General features: G+C 35.4%; 1 protein-coding gene across 3 annotated transcripts; it reads right to left on the bottom strand.

The window, feature by feature from the left end:
• Positions 1 to 3604: 3604 nt before the first annotated feature.
• Positions 3605 to 5447, bottom strand: LOC145030801 (photosystem I reaction center subunit IV A, chloroplastic-like). 3 transcript variants are annotated; one of them, XR_013676714.1, is made up of 5 exons: positions 5081 to 5445; positions 4927 to 4992; positions 4482 to 4582; positions 3948 to 4021; positions 3605 to 3817 (listed from the first exon to the last, which is right to left on the bottom strand). XR_013676714.1 is itself a non-coding variant. In XM_078979222.1 (4 exons), exons 1-4 carry the CDS (start codon positions 5360 to 5362, stop codon positions 3769 to 3771), a joined length of 498 nt encoding a protein of 165 aa, XP_078835348.1. In that variant the 5' UTR covers positions 5363 to 5447; the 3' UTR covers positions 3605 to 3768. The 3 variants fall into 3 exon arrangements, 2 of the variants coding, with proteins under 2 accessions (XP_078835348.1, XP_078835349.1); XM_078979222.1 differs by lacking the exon at positions 3948 to 4021 and having other exon boundaries at positions 5081 to 5447; XM_078979223.1 differs by lacking the exons at positions 3605 to 3817; positions 3948 to 4021 and adding an exon at positions 4184 to 4311.
• Between the last annotated feature and the right edge of the window lie 21732 nt (positions 5448 to 27179).

Here is a 27179-nt window from a genome sequence, read left to right as displayed (position 1 = left end):
AATGAGTCCTACTAACGGTAAGACTGACTTTTACTCATACATATATATAATGTTAGACCTTTAATGTTATATATATAGTATAGGGTGTATTTCACACTTTTAAAATACTATATGGTTAACTTTAACAATTACACTTTTAATTCAATTAAATAGTTAACCTAAACTTTTATGGATTTATTAAATCTCTTTTAATTATACTCCTTAATTAATTAATAAAACCATAAGGGTGTGATTTGAACTTTTTCAAAACATTACTAGGGTTTTAGAATTTAACATTCCTAATTAAACTTTTAATCAACTTTTAAATTCCAAAACTTGAGGGCAAGTTTTGAAACCTTTTTCAAAACATTAGGGTTTTAACTATTTAAATTTCAAAACTTCAAAACTTTTGGGTTCAAATTTAAACTATAAAACCAAAAGGGGAAAATATGAAACCTTTCATAACAACAAGGATCAAATAACAAATAATCTAAACTAACATTTAGTTACATAATTATCCATATTTGATTTGTTTAATGATTTCTTGCAAAACAATTTATCAATTTACTCAAAATAATTAATCAATTATCTTATAAGGAAACAATTATCTTGTTAATTGATAAATATCTTTAATTAGATCAAGAATATAGTCATATATATCATAAAATCGGATTTATATTGATCTAACATGATAAGGTAACTATCCATATGCAAAACAGCAAGAAATCCCAAGATAAGCATTATCTAACGCTCGAACTCACCGAGTACCACACTGTACTCGCCGAGTTGAGGTCTACTCGCCGAGTTCCTCAGCCATAAAGCCCAAAAAACGATTTTCCAGTTATACAATGCATCAATACAATTGAAACCAAGCTAGGCTCTGATACCACTGATGGGTTTTGGTCATAAGACATCCTATGTGCTCATACAAACCCTAATGCTTGGATCTAGGTTTCTCTATTGTACATGCTTTGAATCCAAGACTATAAACCCTAATTCTAACATATGGAAATTGACATTAACATATAATTAGGTTTAAGAACATACCTTGATTGTTATGTAGCAATAACAATCCTAAATCTCCTTGTATTGACTTTAGAATGCTTAGAGTCACAAGTGTCACTCCTCTAATGGCTCACAAACACCATAAGTAAGAGGATGAAGAGGAGAGAGGATGGAGGCTGCCAAAAATGTGTGTAAACCCTTACCAGAACATCAGCCACGTTTTTGAGCCTTAAGGGGTCTTTATATAGTTGGGCTATTAGGGTTATCTAACAAGGAAACCCTAATTTGGATGCTTAAGCCCTAAGCAACCCATAGACTCCTTTTATCAAGCCCATGGACGATTTCCTTATGGGTTTCCCATTAGAATTCGTCCATCCCTTAATACAAGGCAATCCATGGCCCATATTGCAATTATCCTATAATTACAATTCCAGTCCCTTAAGTTTAATTAATCTCTTTTAGTCACAAAACTAATTACCAATTAATTATTGATTAATATTAATTAAACAATATGATTTCTCCTTTAATATATTATTCTCATAATACATTAATAAATCATATTTAATCCTTACTCTCCATAAATCATCCTATCAAGTTGCTTTGGTGAAGGCAACCCAAAAGGACCATGCATCATCGGGTCAAGTACATACCAAAATAGTTATGGACTTAGACACTAATCCAACATTTAAAACACCCATCACGATTTTGACCATCTTTATCACAGAACGTGCAGTGTTGTGTTTCTGACTCTTGCTTTGTGGAGCCTTGATTTAACTTGTTCTTTTGCCAAGAATTCTCGTCTCGTTTGTTTGGCATAAAGGTCTTGAAGGCAGCAGCCTCTATGGAGGGTTTATTTTTGTCATTGGTGATGTTTCTTTCACATTCATCTTCAGCAACAAGGTGATAAGCGAATCCTAGACCAAGTGTTGGAGAAGTAGCGAGTATTTGAGTTTTGATGACATTAAAGTCACCATCGATCCCCATGAGAAACTCATACATCCTCTCATTTTCTTGATGTTCAATGTGACGTCTTCCAATTCCGCAGGTGCACCCATTACAGATGCACTTCGGTGTAGGGCACGTGGATTGGATTTTGTCCCATAGTGATCAAAGGTTGGTGTAGTAGCTAGACACTTAAGTCCCATCTTGTCGGGTGGCGGTGAGTTGATTCTTTAGTTCATAAGCTCTGGGAGCACTTTCTTTCCCAAATCTTTCATGTAGATCCAACCATATTTTTGAAGCAGTGCTAGCATATTTGACGCTGCTTTGTATTTCTTTTTCCATAGTTTAGTAAGCCATCCCTTTATCATTGCGTCACATTTCATCCAAGCCATGTAGTCCTTCAACGTCTTCTCTGATGGTATCGTCTATGAACCCAATCCTGTTCTTGGCGAACAAGAAATTCCCCATCTCTTGGACCCAATCCGTGTAGTTTGTATCAGACAAAGCTTCGTTGAGTTGGATTTGTCTGGGAGAATCAGATGGGTGAATATAGTAAGAAGAATCATGATCTTGCGTGTTGTTGTTGTTACTGTTCTTATTGGAGGATTCAATACCATCACCAGCCATGGAGATTTAGGGTTTCGCAGAGCGGCAATGGCTTCTACTCTGATACCATCTTAAAAATCATTCATTCATATTTCATCAAAGATCAAAAGGTCATTTATATACAATACAATAAAGGATATAGAATGATAGAAAATATAGCTACAAAATAGAAGATAAAAAACAAGAATAAATCAAATCCAATATCAAGAATCATAAGCATCAAGGGAATGCCAAATTTTACAACATCTACCAATCTTGTACAAAATGGACATGACAACTTCATAACCTAATAATATGTGTCGTCTTTAAAAGATGATTATTACAAGTCGGGCATGTATAAGACAGAAGAACAATCCCTCTACTAACTTCTAGAGATTACCAATTTGTGGTAATTGTTCTCCAAACTCTAAATGTCACCGTTAATCATTAAGGTTGTAATTTTAAAGTTCTACGGTTATATATAGTAAAATCTGTTGGGTAAATTGGTTTTGAATCATACGAGCAGAGTCGGTTCTAAAAAATAAAATATTCTTAAAGGTTTAGGACAAACAAGAAAAAAAAACGTCATTATCTATATTATAATTTTTTATTTTTAAATAAAAATATATAATGAAAAAAATTCGGCCGTGTGCAGCTGCTCACTTTCCCCCCTGTAAGCCCCCATGCATATGAGTTCAAAAAAAAGGCATTTTTGAAATCTAGGGGCATGAAATATAAATTCGACACTTCTTTAATTTCACAAAACACGATAGTTAGATATACGAGAAGTTTTAGCTTCGAGTCAATATTGAGTTTTGTTAAATAAACGACTTAAAAGTAAGTCAAATGACATATTATGTAAATGAAGGGATGACTAATTGGTTCAAATTAGAACTCAAAATTAGAGATTTGATCCAGGCGCAAGTTGATAAGATCCAAAAAAGAACACACAATTTACATTGTTCATAAGAGTATGTTAAACGCGCTATGTTGAAATGTGAACCTTGAGAATTATATACAATGTTATGTTGTTGATATCAACCCTAACTAATACTAAATTTTATTTCAGAGGAATTGTTGAGACTCCACAAACTGACTACATTAATCGTAAAAGAATTAGACAAAAATTTAGATGCAGTACATCATTATTGCAACAACAACAAAGAGTTTTACTAAGAACACAGAACTTTGTGCTCCTTTAATATATCAGTTGTAGTATATGACAACCAAATCCAGGAAATAGTACGTAACAAACCTTCAATTGACAAAAAAAATTACACCAGGATTGAAGAGATAACATAGCGTACTTAATTAGTCCAACGCGCGAGATTGGCAAGAACATGGTGACAACAAAAAAAAATTAGTTAAACCATTAATAAAATTGATATGACTTATATTTTCTAGGTGAAAGAATATTCTCGTTTAAAATTATGTACCATATACTAGAACTGAAGAATTCCTAGAGGTGCTATGGATTGAAGACCAATACGCTGTTGTATACCTCTTTCAACTTTTAACCAACACAACAAGTTTATGTTAGAGATTAATAGCAGGAAAACGAAATAGTTTTAATGGTTTTTAAACAAAATTTCATGTTTTTCACTTCTATAAAGTATTACATTATTCTATTGGTATATATTAATGTTCTTTCCTCAATGTAAACAACCACCAATAATTCGATATGTATCTATTATTCATAAGACGTTTATTGAGCACATATAAGGCTATGAAGGATGTCATCTGGAGCCCTATATATGTGCAGGCATGCAACATCAGAAAACATTAAAAGCCACCTAGTCCCTATACATAGGAAATATAAACAAAAATAAATATATATAATGTTATATATGCACATTCATATTTTTCTTCCAGAAAATTTGGGCATACATAATCATGTTTAGGGAAGAATATTCTTCAGATAAAGTAAAGTCTATACACATTGGCATAACAATTTGGTATGTAATTCTTACACAACTTCTTCAATCTCATCCAATGCGTAGTTATTGGTGGACACGTTTGCATAATTCACTTTGTTGAATCGGACCACCACAGGGTAACGTGACTTTGGATCCTATAAACATGGTAAAAAGACAACCTTATTATTTGTAAATATATAACATGTATGTAACATGTTTGTATTTGCTACAGATCGTAATTCTAATCATAGTTACAAATGTATCGAGTTTATCATATATCTTTTGTCATTAACGGGTGAAGTTAAAAGTTTCAAAATACTAATCAGATGGATGAAGTACGTAATCCAAAGGTATTCGAATATGGTTAACCCTAAAATTAATAGTGTCTAACGGTGTTTTCATAAAATAGTTTGTAACTATATTTCAAGACACTAGTATATAAAAATTCAACAAAATTATATAAAAAGCTGACAAAATTATTGAGGAAGCAAGAACAAACCTGATCAACAGTTACGACTGATCCAACACCTTTATACCAATATGATTCCTTTCGTAGAATCCTCACCTGCATCGCATTCGATGGTTCAAAGACTATAAATACAAGTTTAATAAATAAAGACATTTAATTTAAGGAAAAAATTAGGTTTTCTTACCTTAGAACCCCTCTTGGGACCAATCGGTGGTGGCTTAGCGGCCTTGACCTCGGTTGTAGCACCTTCAGCCGGCGCATCGGTGGTAGTGGTGGCTGCTGCTGCAGGTGCCGCTGGCTCTTCTTCGGATGCCCTTACAATTACCAAGTGCCTTCTCAAACCGCGGTTATTGAAGTTCAAGAATGAGACACTTGTTCTTGATGAAGATGCAGTTGTGTTTGAAGCGGAAACAGGTAGAAAACCAGCAGCTGCTGCTGATGCCATGTTCATGTTGCATGTAGACATGGCTTCCGACTTCTCTCTGCCACTGATTTCCTGCTCTTATCCAGACCGCCAATTCGAAATTGGAAATATTAATGTAGTTGATGAACGTAAAAAGGGTTCTGGTTTTCCAGGTACTGGACTACAGTAATTGGTTGCTGCAATTTGCAGGTTTAGCATCGACCAATGTGGAGCTGCCACGTTGGTATATTATCCATTTGGATAGAATTCTCGACCCTTTGTAATGCTTTAGAATGCACAAAAGTTTTCAAAAAGTCTTTTAGGGAGTAAAGGATGAAAAAATCGGGCAAAGTTGTTACTAAAAGATTTTTATAATACCCCTTAAATTTATAGAGTAATGACAGTTATACCCTTAAATTATCAAAATATTAATTACAACTATTTGTTATGCACGTATGGCAAAAATAGCTCCATATACAGCTCTGGAAGATATTATGGCTGCGTTTAGTTACGGAAAAAGAGTATTTTTTTTTTCCGTTTTTTGTTTTCTTTTTCGGTTTTCATTTTTCATTGCAAAATTTAGATAACGCGTTTAGTTAAAACTTATTCATTTTCATTTTCAGTTTTAAAAAATTAGAAAACATTTTTAGATGTTTATTTTTCTATCGGTTTTCATTTTTTGAAACAATATCGTTGGTAGGGTGGGAGTAGAGGCGGCAGCGGTGGTGATGATGACACGCAGTGGTGGTGGCGGCAATTATCGCAGTGGTGGTGGTGATGGTAGCGGTAGTAGTGGTGGTGGTGGTGATGATGGTGATTGTAGGTCGATGATTGTGATAGTGGTGTTAGGTGGGTGGGTGTGTGTTTGTGGGGGTGGTATGTGTGTGTATGTGTGTTTGTGGGGATGGGTTGAGGGTAGGTGTGGGTTTGTGTGTGTGTGTATGTATGTTTGTGTGTGTATGTTTGAAGAGGAACGGGTAGGAGTGGGGATGTGTGTGTGTGTGTTTGTGGGGGTAGGGTTAGGGTTGGGTGGGTGGGTGGAGATGGGTGTGGGTGTGGGTGTGTGTGTGTGTGGGGGGGGTGGGTGGGTGGGTGGGTGTGTGTGTGTGGGGGGGGTGGTGGGTGGGTGTAGGTGGGCTTAGGAGTGGGTAGGTATGGGTAGGTAGGGGTATGGTAGGTTCGAGGTGTTAAGATGGGGGTAAGTAGAGGTTGATGGGGTGGGAGTGAGTGTGTATTTATATTGTAGAAAATTTTGGAATTTAAAAAATATGGAAAACAATGATTATCAGTTTTCCAAAAAATTTCAACTTCTTTGTAATTTTAGAAAACAGAAAAATTTCATTTTCCATGAAGAATTTAGTAAAATAGACGAACTAAACGCGTTTTCAAAATTCTCATTTTTCTTGGAAATTTTTTCCTGAAAATGACCCATTTTTGTGCAACTAAATTGTAACATCCCGTTTAAAATAGAATAGTTAAATAATAAACCCGGAACCTCAAGAAGTAATTTCTATTATTATTTTATATTATTATAGTTCAAAATCAAGTAATAATTAGTGGGGTGTTTGTAACAACCCAATTTATTTCAAGGAAAATTTTCATTTTTAATTAGAAAACACACTTGACTAAACCATGAAATTCCAACATAATTGTTTCAAATCCACATTCATTACAACTTTGTTTAAATCATCAGAGTGTCCCAAAACATAGTAGTGAAAAAGAGAGATATAGTGCACGCCATGCCATCACGCATTGTCTTTGCCATTGGGTTCAGATGTACTTAAAATAAATCCACAAACGGTAAGCATGGAAGCTTAGTGAGTTCCCTAGAGCACACCCACACAAGAACACATACAACATGTCATGCAAGCTAAACAACAATACAAAACACATAAGTCATGCAAAACAACACATAAGGAAGCCCTGGAAACCCTCTAGGGTCTTACTCTAGGTGCCATGGGAACCCCCAAATGGTCTTAGCCCAATTCCTTGGGAACCCCCCTGGGGTCTTTGACCTAAGAAGCTAAGGAAACCCTCCAAGTTCTTATATCTAAGTGCCTCGAGAACCTTCCGAGGTCTTTGACCTAGGAAGCCAAGGAAATCCTCCAAGGTCTTACACCTAAGCGCCTCGAGACCCCCCCCCCCCCCCCCCCCCCGAGGTCTTCCATACACAATACATAGAAACAACTAGCATATTGCATATCAAATAGTCCAAATAGCATATACGTAACAGTTAATGGGCCAACCTTGGTGCCTTCGACCCATTGGTATAGTGAGGAGATTCACCTCTGTCTGCTGAATACAAAAGTTGCTCTCCTAACAGTCTATAACCTCCGGTGCTGAATAATAATATTAGATAATGTTAGGACATTGAATAACCAACGGAGACCCAAACTCCCAACCCTTGCATAAGGCCCAATTATCCATCCCTTGTTATTGGGCTCAAAGTCTAAGTCCAAAATCCTTAATGGGCCACTTGGTCCAATAAGGCCCAATCAATATATCTATGGTCCACATCGAATGATATAGCCCGTAGTTCCCAAGTCCATACCGATTATCACATCAAAAATTAGAATATTAATTGACATTAAGTCAATTGAAAATGAGTGGTCATTCAGTGTTAACGTGCATCCTACGTATATATCTTTTTGTTGTTTCGGTCTTCCCATTAGTCATTTCCACTATGAAAGCTTCACTTAGCTTTTGGGTGTTGAATCAAGAAAGTGACCTCTTAAACCTCTCAATCTGAAGTTTACATCTCTACCACAATGGATCCTGTGCTACCACAACTTCAAGAGAAGAAGTCATCCGCAACAAAGATTTGTTATTTTCATACTTTATCTGTTTACATTGTATTGTCTAGTGTGCCTTGCATGGACACTTTAATAGAATTCAGTCTTTGTTTATTCACTATGTAATTTCTTGAGACTCTATATATAGAGTTCTCTTCTCTTGAATGAATACACATGTATTATCTCTCTTAATAGTAGAATCTATCCTTATCCTTACCTTCTCTCTTAGATCTTACTGAACTTTCATTAATATATTAAGATCAAACTCTCGTTTGGAGCAAGTCCTTGTCACTTGTTCACTTTAAGTTGATCACATATACTAACTTGGTTTGTGTTCAATCCTTTTTATGAATCAGCTTAGTGTTTACTTGATATACAACTTGCTGTCATTTACATTTCCTTATTTTCTGCACTAAAATATTCCGCAACTAACTCTCTAACTACTCTAACTTGTTATTATTATTGAGCTTTATGATCCTTTGAGATTAACTTTATTCCGCAATCTATAACTTGTTCTAACGTTTGTTCAAGTGTGTTTCTCAAAATTTTTTGTCTCAACAATTGGTATCAGAGCCAAAGTGGTTGCTTTTTGAAAAAACTCTGATTTTAGAAAGCCTTATCTACCGCTAAAGCTCGTTTTCTCAAAATTTCAAAACAAAAAAATCAAAGGATATATGGAACAAGCATTATCACTAAATGTTTCTAACAGTGTTGGTGGTTCTAATCGAGCCCCAATACTTGTTGCAAATGAGTATCATCATTGGTCCGAAAGGATGGAGAGGTATCTGAAAAGACTTGGAAGAGATGTGTGGAGCACAGTAGAAGAAGGACCTCATGTTCCCATTCTTACTCCAGTTCAAGCCGATGGTGCTCAAGCTAGACTCGGAGGAGGTCAAGCTGTAATGAACCATCCCATGAAAGATGATCTTGATAAGATGGAAAGTGATGCAGTTGCTTTCTATGAAATCTCATGCGGAGTTGCTCTTGATAAGAAACTCACCACGACACTCAACTAGTTCTCAAGAACTTGTCTGAAGGATCTGGGCAAGCCCAAGATAAAAAAACTAACCATGACACTTATGTAGTTCAACAACTTCAAAGCTCATGCTGGAGAAAGTCTCGAAGAATCCTTCAAGATATTTAACCTAATTGTCACAAAGTTATCAAATGTTGGCACCATCCGAAGTAATCATGAAAAAAATCTTCAATTTCTCAATGGTTTGGGTAAAGACTGGACTACAACAAAAATAATAGTTTAAGGTGATAGAAAGATCCAATCTTTATCCCTTTTCAAGCTATATGGTGAACTTTAGGCACAAGAATCGACAATGCTAAAAGAATGTGCATACTTCAGAGGACCACTGGCTCTTATATCTCAAGCTCCTCAAAACAAAAACATCCAACCTTATCGCCCTCATATTTTCACAAAAATCAACAGTTCACTAAACCTCCCTTCAACCATAACTTCAGTCCACAGACCAATCATTCTCGATATCCAAAAAATTCTCACCCCACTCACCAGTCTCCACAATCTCAGAACACTCATCAATCCAAGGAGGCACCACAGTCTGCCAAGCCAACTGATTGTTGTACCTTATCTGAAGACAAAAACAATGTTGTAATTTATCACAAATGCAACAAAGAAAATCACTTTGCAAAATATTGTAAAGCCAATGTGGTGAAGGATAGAGCATTCTATCTTAGAATGGCTTAAGAGATTGGAAGAAAAGGAGAAGGCTAGGGCATATGTGGCGCAGGTGAAGAGGGATCATGAAGTATGGTCGTTGGGGGATGAGGATGAAGATTTCAACAACATTAAGGGTATGTGAAAAATTTGTATGATGGCAACTGCTGATGAGGATGGATCAACCAAGCTGGAGAAAAACTACTGCTACATGGAAAAAGATGGTGCTATGAGCATCGTTGAGCAGACATTATGCAAGGAGGAACAAGAAAAGGAGCGGCAGATTGATAGTGCATGGTCCTTGCACATGACCGAGAGGTTAGAATACTTTCTGGACTTCAGGCCTATATGTAACGGTGGAAAACTCACATTCGGCAACAATGCAAACGGTATCATCTGCGGTTACAGTGTATTAGCAACATGAAACTTCTTTATACAAAAGGTTGTGTACGTAGAAGGCCTTAAGCATAATCTCGTCAGTGTAGGCCAACTTTGCAAAGCATGCCATGGGTTTGAGCTTGATAATGAGTACTGCTACATTATGAAAAGTGATAGAAGCACCTGTTTGATCAAATCCAAGTCCGAAGGAACAATGTATCTTTAGGATGTTTGATTGATCATTGGGAAACCACAGTTGTTCTTTTTATGGAAAGCAGTATCCGAAGTCAGCTGGTTGTGGCACCACAAGCTAGCTCATCTGAACTTTCGATATATCAACAACCTTGTCTCAAACGAACTTGTCTATGGTCTTCCCTTTCTGAAATACAACAATGATACACTCTACCATGTTTGTGAGTGTGGTAAACAATCAAAGAGAAGTCATTCACTGGTGGCTGATTCATCAATTTATGAGCCTATAGAGTTGCTGCATGTTGATCTCTACGGTCCATCTATTGTAGCCCGTCTCCATCACAAGAAGCACATACTGATTAATTGATGACTTTACTCATTTAACTTGGGTCTTCTTCCTGAGACTCAAATCCAAGACACCACAGGTTCTGATAAACTTCATAAAAGATATTGAACTCCAAATCAAGCTACCAGTTCGCAGAATCCGAAATGACAATAGAACAGAGTTCACTAATCATCTCCTGAATAGTTTCTTGGTTTCCAAAGGTATCAGTCACAATTTTTCTGCTCCCTACACACTGCAAAAAAATTGGAGTAGTAGAGCGAAGAAATCGTACTCTGCTAGAAGCAGCCAGATCCATGTTAAACTTTGCAAATCTTCCTCTATACTTCTAGGCTGAAGCTGTGCCAACTACTTGCTTCATCCAAAACCAAAGCCTTGTCTGCAAGCATCTCAACAAAATACCTTATGAGGGCAGCAACAATCGAAAACCGAATGTCCTATTGTTTCATATATTTGGGTGTAGATGTTTTGTGATCAACAATAAGGAGCACCTTAACAAGTTTTCACTAAAGTCAGATGAAGGCATTTTCTTGTCTACTCAACTAACAAGGTTGCCTATAGGATTCTCATCAGCCGAGCTCAAGTTAGAGATTATCAAAATACCCATACATGAGTAGTATGCTTTAGTATGCTATTATGTGAGTTGCATGCTAGTATAGGGCTAATGATTCATTCAGGAATTGTATGAAAAATTACCTGCTATTTGTGATGCTTATAGCCTAGGGGGAAATGAATGTTATGTGCTACTTGGATTATAGATTGATAATATTTTTTTTGTAAGTGTATGTTTTAGAATTGTACATAGTTTGAGTTATATAACCTTATAATGATTGATTTAGCTTTATTTCATGCTCCTTTTTTGGTTGTGGGATTAGGGTAGAAATTTTTTTCAATAGTCTGTTTGATCTAGTATTGTGTATAATTTGCATGCACAAGGAAACCAACAGTGTTGATAGTGGTTCCTAGTAATGCAAAATCAAGTGAGATGATAATTCTTAGGAGAGCTTAGTAGTGTTGTAGTAGGATATGTATGATTTTTGGCATAGTTTTCATGATTGTTTCCATATTGTAGTGACTAAGAGGATCCACGATGATTCTTAAAGAGGTACGAATATGTGTGGAAGGTAGTATTGAGCCTGTTCTACTGGAAGCACAGGATCCATACTCGAATCAAGGAAAGTCATGGAGATACTACAGAGCTTGTAGCGTGAGAAAAATTTCCAGTACGTTCTAATCCTTTGTGTTGTTGTATTAAAGTATGGTGGTTATTACCCAAGGTTCTTTCTCTGGTTCTGGTTCAAGCACTAATCTTGAGCCGATTGATGCGAGAATATGCGAGTTCATTACATCAGAGATCACTCTTGGTATCTTGGATGCAACTCATGTGACTTTTGGAACCATCAAGGAAGGTAGTATAGACTTCTTGGATGAGTACTTAAGGGCCTTTCAAGAAGAGATTGTATTTGGTCAGTTCAGGGCATGAACTCCCACCTTCCGAGAGTTCAAGGCTTGTGGAGCACTAGAGTTCTCCAAGAAGAAAGATCCTATTTCTAGTAGATGGTGGCTTGCAGATATGGAGAGCGCACAGTGGACAAGCTTCTTCCCTGAGGGGTCGACAGTCAATTTGCATCTTACCTTCTAAGGGACAAAGCTCGCGATTGGTTGGAGAAGGTCGGTTATGCCATGGGGGCGGAGGCATTTGAGGCTATAAATTGGCCCGATTTCATTGCCAACTTTATATTTGGGTTTGCACATGCTATCAAGTTGCAACCGTTGGTGAGAGAGTTTTAGGAACTTCACCAGACAACAAAGTCTATGGTAGATATCAGTGCCATGTTTAGGGAGAGAGATTTGTTGGTTCTGTAATATGTTGCTGATGAGAAGATAAAGAAAATGAGATATCTCAACATGCTGAGAGATAAGATTTGGGATTTTGGTAGCGTTTCGAGTTGTAGGACCTTAGAGGATATGATTTCCAAAGCCCGAAACTGATATATTGAGTTGGACTTTCGGCCGAAGTGCAATCAAAAGCAAGTTCAGAAAGCTACGGTTCTGGCGAAAAGGCCCAAGACTTTTGATTCGTGATCAAGAGGCTAGCATGGTCGAGGCTGTTGTTCCAAGTATGGGAGGTCGCATAGGGGAAGTTGTCGTGATAAAGAAGGGAGCTTATTTAATAATGGACAGGTGGGTCATTACAATAGGGATTGCACTCGGGGAGCACTCATATATTTCCATTGCAATTAGTCTGGACATAAGAAGGTCGATTGCCTGAGATTATCAGGTGGAACGACGAGGGAACAGGCTCCAACTATGCCAAGGATTACTGATGGATGAGAGGGCAATGGAGAGGCTCTTGTAGTGAGGACTAGAGCTTTTCAATTGATGGTCAAGGAGGACCGATCTTCTCTAGATGTTGTTACTGGTATGTATCTATATCATGTCTTTTATTTCTTTCATTAAGTATGCTTATCTTTTATCTGATCGTGTATAGGGATGTATTTAGCCAATGGTATGACTGCTGATGTTATTTTCTATTCTTGTACTACTCGATCGTTTGTGTCTCTTATGCTTAGCGAGAAGTTTGGTGATACTCTGAGATCTTTGGATTACCCGTTTGAGGTAGAGATTGCTGATGAACGTACTGTGAGCGCTCCAAGTGTTTATTAGGGTTACATTATCAAGTTATATTCGTGAGAAGTATCCAACATATCAACTTCCTATTCCTCTACGAGGGACAAAGATTATTATGGGAATGGTTTGAATGAGCTAGAATGGGCTATGACTGATTATGAGCATCAGTTGATGAGTGTTTAAACCCCAAGTAGGGGAGTATTGGTTATTCATTGTGATGGCACAAAGCGAGGGCCGACTATTTGCTCAGCTGTAGTGGCTAGGAGGTATCTACAACAAGGATGCTTTGGATTTTTGGCTTATGTTATAGATACATAGATTATGGAGAGGAAGACAGTGGAAAATGCCCATATCGTTCCAAATTTCCAGATGTATTTCCCAAGGATTTACTGGGGGTGCCTCTTGAGAGGCAGGTAATGTTCTAAATTTATTTGGTTCTAGGTGGGGCTACGATAGCCAAGACATCATATCGCTTAGCACCACCGAGGATGTTGGAGTTGTCAACATAACTGCATGAGTTGTTAGATAAGGGATTAATTTTGTTGATTAGTTCACTATGGGGATCATCAATCCTGTTCATGAAAAAGAAGGATGGTTTGTAGAGGATGTGGATTGATTAAAGGAAGTTGAACAAGTTGATGGATAAGAACCGTTACCCACTTCCGGTGATTGGCAATTTGTTTGACCAACTTCAGGGTGCATCTTGATTCTCCAATATTGATTTGAGATCGATTCATCATCAGATGTGGGTCCGGGAAGAGCATGTGCAGAAGATGGCCTGTAGGACTCATTATGGTCATTACGAGTTTTTTGTGATGCCACTCAGACTCACCAACACACTGAAAGCATTCATGATTCTCATGAACCGGGTGTGCAGGCCGATGTTGGACCCTTCGTTTGTATTTATTGTTGTTATCTTGGTCTATTATAAGACCAAGGAGCATCATGAGGATCAATTATAGGTTATTCTATAGACTTTAAGGAGGTAAAGGCTTTATACCAATTTTTCTAAGTGTAAGGTATAATTGTGTAAGGTGTAATTCTTGGGCTACCTCATTGACCAATATGATATATTGGTCGATCCAGGCAAGATCAGCTCGTGATGCGGTGGGAGGTTTCAAGGTCACCTTTTGAGATTTGGTGTTTCCTTGGGTTATTAGGTTATTACTAGAGGTTCACTCATGATTTGTCCAAGTTGATGTCCTTTTAACCCCATTAATGAGAAGAATGTTACTTTTTGGTGGGGGACTTAACAAATAGTGACATTTGAGACTTTAAGGTAGATATTATGTGAGGATCTGATACTAACCCTTCCTGAGGGTATGGATGATTTTGTGGTGTATTGTGATACAATGATTATGGTATTAGGTGCAATACTTATGTAGAGGGGTCATGTGATTGCATATGCTTTGACATAGTTGAAACCTCACGAGGCGAATTACCCTACTCATGATTTGGAGCTTGAGGCTATGGTTTTTGAACTGAGGATTTGGCGACATTATCTATTTAGGGTCTAGTGTACCAGCAACATAGATCATAAGAGCCTGAGATATTTGATGGATCAGCCGAAACTAAACATGAGGCAACACAAATGATTAGATGTGGTGAAGGCTTATGAATGTGAGATCTTGTATCATCCTAGGAAGGCCAATATAATGGCTGGTTCCTGAAGTTGCAAGGCGGATAGTACTTCTATTAGAGATCTATGTATTAGGATGGTCATTTTTTTACCATTGTTATATTTAATTGAAAAGTCACAAGTAGAGGGGTTGAAAAGGGAGAATTGAGATGAAGATAGAATCTAGGGGCAAATTCCTTTATTTGTTGGAGATAGTTGAGGATTGCTGACTCAATATAGGATGTATAGATTGCGGTTTTTGGCATGGTTAGGCAGACATTGTTGGAGGAACCACATAAATAAAAGTTTTCAATCCATCTAGGGGCCATGAAGATGGATACAGACTTGAGAGTATGCTACCGGTGGCCTTGTATGAAGAGGGAGATAACATGGTACGTTGAGCGGTGCTTGACTTGCTAGAAAGTCAAGGCTGAACATCCAAGATACCATGGCAAGATGCAACTGTTACCTATTACCATGTGGAAATATGAGGATCTTACTATGGATTTCATCACAAATTTGCCAAGGATGGTGCACGAGATTGATTCTATATGGGTTATTGTTGGTTGTCTGACCAAGAGTGCCCACTTCATCCCAATTTAGGTTCATCAGTAAAGAGATTAGTCAAGATTTACATCAAAGAGGTGGTTGCACGACATGGGTGTCGGTACCCACAAACTGATGGACAGAGTGAACCGACGATTCAGACTCTTGATGATATGTTGTGGGCATGTGTGTTGGATTTTGGTGGGTGTTAGGATATCCACCTTCTTTTGGCTGAATTCTCCTACAATAATAGTTATCATGCCAACATTTGCATGCCTCCCTTTAAGTTTCTTTATGGGAGTAGATGCCGGACTCCGATTTATTGGTCCATTCAGAGTTATCCAGATCCATGAAACATTTTATGTCTCTCATCCATGGAAGTGTTTAGCTGATGATTCTGCACTGGTTTCCTTTGTTGGCATATTCATGTCGATGAGCGCCTAATTTTGTTGAGAGACCTATTGTGATTATTGATAGGAATACGACGACCTTGCACAACAAAGTAGTGGAATTGGTGAAGGTCTAATGTCATCATCGAAAGGGTTCGAAATTGACTTGGGAACCTAAAGATGAGATGAGGGAACATTATCCTGAATTATTTGCAATAACGGATTTCGAGCACGAAATTTGATTCAGATGAGGGAGAGTTGTAACACTCGTTTCCTAGTATGCTTCTTCTGAATTTATATTCATTAATTAAGTTTTTGGATTTCGACTAGGCCACAGCGTGGTGATGGAATGACCAAGACGTCGCATACCGGTTTAGGGAAACATTCATCCGTAAACCTCTAAGATATGGAAAGGTCTTGGCCACGATGTGGTGTCATATAGGGTTCAAAACCCAAGATTCCGAGATTAGTGCCCTATTTAAAGTCACTAACTTCTAGGGATGCTTCATTTGGCAACCTCCATCCTTTGAAAATGATCCCCACCCATACTCTAGCCTCTTCGTGTGTGTTCTAAGAGTGTGAAGCTATTTTGTGAAACTTGGAAGAAGAAGGAGTTCATTGTGTGGTTTGGGAGCTTGATTTTTGCTTGGATCTAGCATCTTTATCTCATTTATGACCATGTGGAGGTATAAAGTCTCAGCCTTGTTCATTATAACTTTAGATCTTGTGTTAGGTAACTTTATGAAAATTTTAGTCCTAACTGTCTTATCTTTGGAGTTTGGGTGAACCCCATAGCATTTGAGTGCATATCTAGCTTCTACACCATGGTATTGTTTGGAAAGTGTTCTTCATTTACCTAAGGTAGTATCCAAGCAATTAGTGCAACCATTAAGAACTTAGGATTCAAGATCTTGACTTGTTGGAATGTATTAATGGATATAGTTGGAAACTTTATCCATCAAGACCATAAGGAGATTCAAATATGCGCTTTGGAGCTCTTGGAGTAAAGGGATAAGACCTTCATCCATTAAGTTGTTTCTGTCTAGTTCCCAAGACATGGTAGCATGTTTGTCACGACGTGGTGGTTGGCCTATTTGTGACTCGTTTTTCATAAGGCTCACATGACTTTGCTAGTGGGTGGTCACAACGTAATGATCACATCGAGTGACATTGACCATTGACATTTTGACCTGGTGGACTTTTAGATAAATAGTTAGTCTAAGGACTAATCTTGAATATTTCGATAAATGGGTTGTAGCACCGGTTCCTTGATTAGTTCGAGCTGTGATTGATCATATTCAAGTGTGAGGTGAGTTTTCGCACTATGCTATGTAGAGTGTTGGATTGTCTTTGTGACTCTTACAAGTATGTTGGGTGTGGCTCGTTATGCTGGGCAGGGCACGTCATGCTGGGTGGGGCCTGATATGTCGGGCGAGGCGCGTTATGTTGGGAGGGGCGCGTTATGTTAAGGAACTCGCTAAGCTTTGTGCTTACGGTTTTCTTGTTTAATAGTTTTATATACTTCTGGTTCAAAATGGAATGACTTGGTATGACCTCACAACATCCCTTGGATTTTTATTCCGCACTATTTATTTGATTTACTCTAATATTGAAAATATTTATACTCTGATTGGTTTTAGAACAAATGGTTATATCATTTTGGGTGACTTGAAAATAAATGTTTTACTAATATTTTTGGGATATATATATATATATATATATATATATATATATATATATATATAACCCTATAAATATTGTTTTTTTTTTATTATTTTTTATTTATATTTATTTAAAGAAAACATAGTTTTCACCGGTATTCAAAAATATATTTTTTAAGTTGATTTTTTGGGGGTGATCTTAAGAAAAACATTTCACATCAAAATGAGATATATATAAGTAAAATTTTTTTTCTACGAAAAAAATAGTTTTTTCGATTACTATTCACTCGCAAAAAATGGATTTTTTTTTTTTTTTGTAGTAAAAACTATTTTCAAAGAAGAAAGTGAATTTTGTATTATTAAAAAGAAGTTTTAGATTGATATTAGTATAAAAAACATTTGGTGGGGACTAAAGGGGTCATTTAGACAATTTTTTAGTTCACTAGCTATTTTGGAGCCCACTACTAATTTCCCATGTAGCCTATGAAATTAATAGTTATTTTAAAAAAAATTCTTAATTTTTGCATCTTGATAAATGTTTATCATTACCAGCAAATTTGTCTTTTCAGTAAAAACATGTAAAATGTAATAGTTAAATGAAATTATGACAATATCCTAGAAAAAGCATTGCATTTATATTAACTAACTTATCTTACACTATGGTTAGGCATAGATAAGTTGATTGTTTGGATTGTTTTAAAAGGGAGAAGATTATAAACCTTCCCTTTTACATTAATTCACAACCTTCCTTCAATACGTAAATTTGAGGCAAAGAAACCTAATACCATTACCCCCAAGCAACCAAGTGACACCATAAATGTATACCGGCACTAACTAACACATAAATTGCAAAAAAAAAAAAATGTATACTTTTGGCAACTTCCACCTTAGTTACATGAAATTGAACCATATAATTTTATATCTACCTGATAAAATGTAATTATCGTTACCGAAAGAGAAAATGTATTATTTTTTATGTAAGGATATTACAAGTAATTTAATAAGATACTAATACGTTTTCATCGTCATTTCATTTTTATATTAATTAAAGATACATGCGTAATAATGTTAATTTCGTTATATTTAGTGTCTGATCTAATATCAGGTTCAAATTATATATCTTTTGTATCCTACTGTTTTGCTAACATTAGTCGTCTAAGACTCCATTAACGACGTAAGCAGGAAGACTAGAGGCCGACTATATCCCTATGCTAAATATAATAGAATTGAGTTAATATTTGTGACTGATCTGATGACTTGGACAATTTGAAAAGTTGTCATTAACCATATGACTGATCATACATATTGAGACATTGCATAAGATGAACGAATTGACTAAGTCTAAGGGAGCTATCATTGCTGGTAGATAACTTAGAATTATAGGATTAGTGACTTGATCAGCCGATCTAATTAATTTGAACTTGCATGAATTATCATAATCATACAGTAATTCAAAATCAAATCTAAAGTATCATTAATCATAAGTATTTTAATTAGAGTAATTTATTTAATTCTAAGCTTAAATCATTTTGTGTATTTTGTTTGGTACACTTCGTTCCTCTTGAATCCAACACCCTTAATCATTCTAGCTATACTACATCTAATCAACTACACTGTCTAATGCTAATAGTCAGTTCTATTCGTTAGGTTTTCTAAATTAAAACTATATTTGCATTATAACTAAATTTATTTATCAGACTATCCATAGCATATCAGTCGATGAAAATTTCAAATGGTTGAAGGTACTACCAATGGTATTTTAACACCTTAACAATCGTTATGTGAGGTTCTAGTACCGGTGTTGCCTAAAATAAAAAACGATTTGTTGTATATATTAATGCTTAATGTGATTTCAGAGCTGTTTTAATATAAGGATGGAAAGTGAGTTCTTATGTCCCAAAATAATTAAAACATAATAGAAAAGTTATGCTTGGTTTAAGATTTAAAACTAGTACTTATGGTGTTCGTGTTGAAAATAATGAGAGATGTAACTATCTAAGCATAGGTAGATGAAAATAACATTCTAAAAATCTTCATCCCTATCATATTTGGTACGAACATTTTTTTTTCGGTATTAGTCATTTTGGTTAAAGGCTTGTGGACATTGAGCAATAGGTGTAATATGACTTCTGGTCATTTGATATTGCTAAAGGACCGTTGATTCTTGAGCTTGAAAATCACCATAGAGTGGGGCGAGATTCATTTTTTAGGTTTTTATTACCTTGTAGCATCATTTTGATAGTAACCCAACTATCACCAACACCATACAAAAATTTAAGATCAATATTCAGGTTATTTTCGATAGCCAGAACACTAGTGAGTTGCATAATGATGAAAGTAAATCAAGCAACAAATTTTTTTAAGCTTTCACCAGCAAGAATGTGAAAGTTATTGAAAATGTTGATGTCTTAGTTTCTTATCTTTAACAGTTTTAGTTCATTCGAAAAGATTTTCATGGGTTGTCCAAACATCATGACCACTGTCACAATGTTTGAAATATTCAAAGAGATCTAGTCGAATGCCTCAAACGAGTTTACTAAAAGTGATTTCATCATTCTTCTTTATAGCAATGTCTTCTGAACTTGGAGCTCCTACTTGTTGTAATGTGTCTCCACCATGAATGATGCTAATAATGCCGATCATAGGTTCATTGACAACAATGATATGAGGATGTTCGATAACAAGTCACCAAATATCTTTCCCTTTATGCTTAAGATAGTTTCCTATTCTACTTTTCCATTGTTCATATTCATTGAAAATAAGAATGAGTGCTTTTGTAGAACAAACCAAACTAGGCTCTAATACTAATTGATCAAAAATGGTATATAAACATCAACTTCTAAGCATTCTACAAATGTAAGTAACTGAGGTTTCTTACACTGATAATGTCACCCCCTGGCCGAAAGTGGAATCACTAGGTGGTGAGACATTGTCATGGATCACAATCATTGAATACATAGAACAAACACAACAAGTAACATAAAAGTAGGAAATATTATTACCGAAAAGGAATTACATTGATACTTGCCTTGACTTAGATCAACTAATATTACATAAGCATGACTTAAATAGTATGCAAAAAGAAAGACGTCATTTCTAATCCATTGAAGATTGTGACTCCAAGACTTCATTCCATAGGCATAAACTCCATGCTCTTATTTTACTGAGAATACATATGATTTGAAGAGATTCAACATAATGTTGGTGAGTTTACATGTTTTAATTATTTGAATCGAAGTAGTTTCATTTGTAGTAGTTTTTCAACGGTTGGTAGCTTTTAAATTATATTTTATTAGTGAATTAATCACAGTTCAATGTTATAGAAGAGTCCCTTTAATTGAGGTGTGACTACGTAGATGTGCCCCTCCCAACGCATCAATGGACATCATAATAAGTGAAGATGATTATCACATATGATGGCTCAACCATCAAGGTTGTAGCTAGTAACCGTAAGTGAGATTTTCAACCTGTATAGATCTATACATAATTCCTTTGCTCATGAAGATTAGCGATCTTTCGACATCATCACACTTAGGTAATGAATGTTTCTCATGTAACCATTGAGTTATAAGTTCGTACGCATATATACATATTCATATGTTCATAAGAATATATTTAGATGCATAAGTTCATAAGAAAATATTTAGATGCATAAATTTCTGACCATATATTCAATTGCATAAAGTTGTAAGCATATGTTTGAAAGCATAAGTTCGAAAGCACGAGTAAACACAAGTTTGTAAGCATTTTACATGTATTCTCCCCCGTAATTATAAAACATAAGAAAAAGGGGTCTTTAAACATACAATGATGATCATGTAGAATTATAAAAAGATAAGGATAGAATACTAGATATGGCGTTGAAACGGTCATCTAAAAATATGTCGCTAGAGTAGTGTCGTCAAAATATGGGTCACCGAAGATGGTTTCTGTCGGAAACAAGTCATCGGAATCTGACTGTCAATGACTGAAATTTCTCGCTGGATAGTGGTGGTTTTTCGGTTGTTGCTATCGATGGTCGATGGTTGTTGTCAAGGGTGTTCTTTCCCTAAAAGAGAGAGGGGAGAAAAATGGATATGGCTGACAGTTTGGAGGAGAGGGAGGGAGATAGGTTTGTGAGATAAGACGGAGATGGGTATGGTATTTATAGTAAGGGTTTTATGATCTAATGGCTAGTATCATTTTGTATCCAATGGTGAGATTGTCAGTGATGTGGATAAACCTAATATAAGTGATGTTTTAAGTGGCTGATCTCAATGCAGTGCGTCGGCTTTCGGATTGTGAAAATTTTATTTTACTAGACACTTACTTATATTGTTGTTTCATGTGAATTTATAGTATAGCTGGTACAAAACATGGCTTCATCTTTTGGATTTACAGTAACTTCTAATGTGTTTTCTCCTTATGTTCTCATTTTCTTTGGTTAATTGTAGCTTTCTCATAAGAGCTCCGCTTTCGACATTCTATATATCCATGGTTTCGTAAATCACTTGTAATCTTTGTTTAGCGTTTCATCTAAATAGAAAAATACTTCATATATATATATATATATATATATATATATATATATATATATATATATATATATATATATATATATATAAACACACATATATATATATACATATATATATACATATATATATGTATGTATATATATATATATATTCAAATCATATATATTGAAATATTACTTATATAAAATGACTAAGGTTTGCGTTTCTTTACTGACAATTTACACGTATAAAAGATTTTAGTGACATTCCAGATGCATCTCGATCTTTATAGCTTTGTTTGCATTATTATGACTTAATTAACTTACATTAGCTCTACCACATATGTACTGAAATGTAAGAATTCTTGATTGTAATAGCGGTCATTGACCTATTTTTGATAATTGTTAGCATAACTTTTCTATCAGCATACCTTTTCTAATGATCACGTGCAACCTTTAATTTATCTCTTATTTGGCCGATATTCTTAGTCATCTGGCGTATGATCTCGAGGCTTGTAAGCAATGTATCTACCACATGCTTCTTATCCACCAGACTATCCCATACTTCTGCTCAAGATATTGGTCATCGAAATTTGTATCCGTAAATAGCCTTAAAAGGTGCAGCTTTGATGCATGTGTGACAAGTATTGTTGTAGGAAACCTACACCAAAGTTAAACGAGTATCCCATGCATTTCCAAAGTATATCACACAGGATCGGAATATGTCTTCTAGATTATGTATGGTCCTTTCATTTTGACCATTAATTTGGGGATGATAAGTCGTGCTCATATTGAGTTGTGTCCCCAAAGAATTTTGCAATGTCTACAAATACTGTGACATGTACCTACTATCCATATAATAGATAATAAATATAGGTAATCCATGAATTTTGATGATGTCTTTTAGATAGATACCGGTTAGCTTCCCCATGTTGTCTATTTCTTTAATTGGCAGGAAGTGAGAGAATTTAGTTAGGCAAAAATTACTTAAATAGCTTCATGTCCACTTAATGACTTGGGTAGTTTCTGTTATGAAGTGCATAAATATTTGTTCCCATTTCCACTTAGGTATCTTGGGTTCTTGTAGCACTCCAGAAGGTTTCTAGAACTATGTCTTGACTTTAGAACAAGTCAAGCACTTACTTACATTAGTAGCAATTTATGCTTTCATGTTTGGCCACCAATATAGTTTTTTCATGTCATGATACACCTTTCCAGAGCCAAGATGGAAAGTATACCTAAACTTATTTGCCTCATCCATGACTAAGCTTCTAAAGTCATCGAATTTTTTCGTCCAAATCCAGTTCATAAAACACCATTTTCCATCATTCTTGAGTTCAATTGCTTATATGTACCTCGTACGGACTCGAATGTGACATTTTCTTCCCCACATGGTTTTGAGTTGCGCATCTTGAATTTGGGTGGTGAAATTTAAATGAATTGTCATTGTTAGTGTCTACACTCATAGGGGTTTTGTTTCTTCTTTCCTACTTAATGAATTTGCTATGACATTTACCTTGCCAGGGTGATAATGAATTTCACATGCATAAACGTTTAACAGTTCTACTCACCTTCGTTGTCCCATGTTGAGTTCTTTCTTATGAAAGATTTGTTGGAGACTCCTATCATCGATGAAGATTGTGTTGGGCTTTTATCAAAAAATTGTTTCAAAACATAAACAATGCAAAGGAAGACTTAAGATTTGAACAAAAGTAAAACTAGTGTTATTCCCACTAAGGATCATTTTGCAAGGTTAGTAAGAATAAAACAACCGTATAATGGAAAGCATAACAACCTTTGAAGACTTTGATCGTCATGCGAGGTTGGTAGTTCATAACGATGACATTAAGCTCTAAATTAAGATCTCTCTAGAAGTATCCTTCAAGCAAGAGTAGAACAATCAAAACATGCTAGTATATATCTGTACTAGTCGTTCATAAGCCTTATAAATATATACCAAATATATATTCTAAGGTGAAGCAACTAAGGAACATAAATCTAACTCCAATTTGCAAGAGAATGGAGGAGAAAGAGAGCATGTAAAACTTGATATTTAGCATCCCCATGGAGCCTGTCATGCTCACGGTTTTTCCTTCAAAAGAAGAGAGAAAAACTTGCTTGCAGTGACTAGTAACCAAGCTCTTATGTTTCATTCTTTAATGGCTTATCCCATGAAGAAAAAAGGTGAAAAGAGAAACAAAATTAAATCATGGGACAACCCTATTACAAGCATGGTATACACCATTAAATCATTCAAAAGGAGAAACATAGTTGGTCTCTATCAAATCTCGAAAATACAAGGCAAAAGAAGAAAAAAAGTATGTCCCATACACTTAACTCATGGCTAGTTATTATATATATATATATATATATATATATATATATATATATATATATATATATATATATATATATATATATATATACAGGGCTAAATTAATATGTTTCTTACATCTTTTGTGTGCTACAATGCACCAGTGAGAATTTAGTAAAATTAAATAATTATTTAATTAAATAAAGATAGATATTAAATGATTTCCATAATTATATGTATATTAAATGATATCGATTATTAAAATTCTATTTTTAGTAAAATTAATTAAATTCTTCATTAATGTCAACAATAACATTCTTGCAGAATTAATTCAGTTTTACGTTTTTTATGTAAGAGTTTATGTTTTGTTTCAGGACTCACTCACTTAAAATACAATAAAGTTGCATGAAATATGAAGAAAGATAGTGTATTCTACTAAAATACACTCTCATTCTGCTAGAATACACTCTCATTCTTCTAGATACAAATTTATTTTGAGTGAATATTGTTGTTGACATTATTGACGAATTTAATTAGTTTCCCTAAAAAAGGAATTATATGTATGGATATCATTTAATATGCATATAATTATGGGAATCATTTAATATTTATCTTTATTTGATTAAATAATAATTTAATTTTATATAAATTCTTATTGGTGCATTATAGCACACAATAGAAATGAGAAACATTTCAACCTCTCTCTCTCTCTCTCTCTCTCTCTATATATATATATATATATATATATATATATATATATATATATATATATATAGGTCCAGGGTCCCAAAATTACATTAAGGATCCTCAAACTCATGATCTTGAAAATACTTCAGGATCCTGACTAATATCGTCTATTCTCCTAAAGTTTATAACGGTTATTGTTTTGGTCAAAAATCGACTAAGTGAGAATTAACCAAAGTGTATGAGAGTTTGTGGTGTTGTTGATGAATCGATTAGTGAAATTTGAAAACTATTATGCAAGTGATTTATAAGGAAAGCCCTTGATCGTTGTTAGGATCTCTGACATAAAACCTTGGGACGTGATAATGATCACCTGCGTTGATGATTTTATTGACTGAAATACAACATTACAAAGAAAATAGAATGAGTATGAGTGCAAGTGATAGTATTCTGCCATAAGATTATGTGTATTGTGATGATTACATGTGTTTTATATAGTCAAACCCTAACAACAAGAACTCCAATAATTTCGGGATCCTGCGAGATTACTTATAGTCGTTTGCTTTACTTAGTCCTCCGGGTCTTTTGCATAGTTGTGATGACTAATAGGTGAGTATATGACTTTGACTAGTTATTTTCGCACATGTGATAAAGACAAAAGAATATATGTCCATTATAAATAATACAAATATTACTTAGGATCCCGGAGTATATTCGGGATCTTGAGCATCGAGGATCCTGAGCCTTTGAGGATCCTTAAACTTTAGGATCTCAATGTAGTTCTAAGATTCTAGCCCTAACAATTACCCCCCCCCCCCTCAAAGTTATTCCTAAAAAATAAGTGAGTTAGTTACGATAATATTAAAAGAATAACTTAAAGTAAATAAATGAAAAGAGATAATAGTAATGTTTAAATTTTAACACTTAAGGGATAGAATAATTCAACTTCTAACGCATCGATTACTAGCCGTTATCAAGAGGTCAAATTAGGTGTTGGTTTAGTATAAATAGAGATGTGTTGTCTCATGATGTTTTTTACTCTCCCTTTATATCTTTCGATTACCAACAATTTATTAGAAGGTAATTATCTATTTTTTTTGTACGTTTTTACTTCTTTTAACATGGTTAGAAAAATGGCCGTTTATTGCAAAAACATTTTAGGTGTCCCTGAAGACGACTTCATCGACCAATGGATTCTCTCCTACAAGGAGATGTATTCCTTCGACGATGATGATATTGAGTCGTTGAGACTCAATGGAGGCTTCCCTCCTAAATCTGTTTTTAGGCCCTTTAATCCTCTCATCCAACCTGACTTTATTTTTCCTGAAGCCATTTTTGCAGCTTTCAAATTTGAAATGCTCGTCCCTATTACTGAGGAAGCTGAAGAGAAGATCAAGAAGTTCTTGGCCCTCTCCAAAGATGAGAGATCCTTTCAATTTGACAAGCCACTCTACAAGAAAGCTCTTCTGCCACTAACCTCATGTCGATAGGTAAGGATTATTGATTCCCTTCACTTGTGATGAAGGTTTTTAATATTCTTCAATTTTATATATATATATATATATATATATATATATATATATATATATATATATATATATATATATATATATATATATAGATATAGGATCCAAAGTCAGTCGCTCTAGTTCTCGCTTCACACTCGCCAATCTTGACACAACCATGTCGAAGGATCAGCTGACAGTGAAAAAGGAAAAGAGCTCCTCTTCTCTTCCTCCCAAAAGATCGGTCATCGACTTCACAATGAAGACTGTGGGATCCCAGAAAAGGAAAACTATTGAGTATGTAGGCCTATCTTTGGATAGCCTTGGGGCTAACGAATCCCTCTAGAAATCGGTCTCTTTCTCCCAAGCTGTAAGTGGTTGTTTTATTCTCATTCTATCTTTTATTCTACCTTTTTCTGACCCACAATGTCTTTGTTTTAGGTCTCTGATCATGTTTCCATTGATCTGAGGATCCAACTAGAGAGTGCTAAACAAGCCCCTCAGGGACAGGAGAGGATGTGGAAAGCGACCAACAAGGATCTGTTGAAGAGAGTGGAGCGTCTCAGCACGGAGAAGGATGAAAAGGAGGAGGAACACTTGCTAGGGATGGAGGAAGTGATCTCTGATGCGAAGGTCAGTGTTGTGGTG

This window comes from Lactuca saligna, chromosome 2 (assembly GCF_052625555.1).
Source record: "Lactuca saligna cultivar CGN05327 chromosome 2, ASM5262555v1, whole genome shotgun sequence".
Lineage (NCBI taxonomy): Eukaryota > Viridiplantae > Streptophyta > Magnoliopsida > Asterales > Asteraceae > Lactuca > Lactuca saligna.
This window is presented reverse-complemented; position numbering and strand designations above follow the sequence as displayed.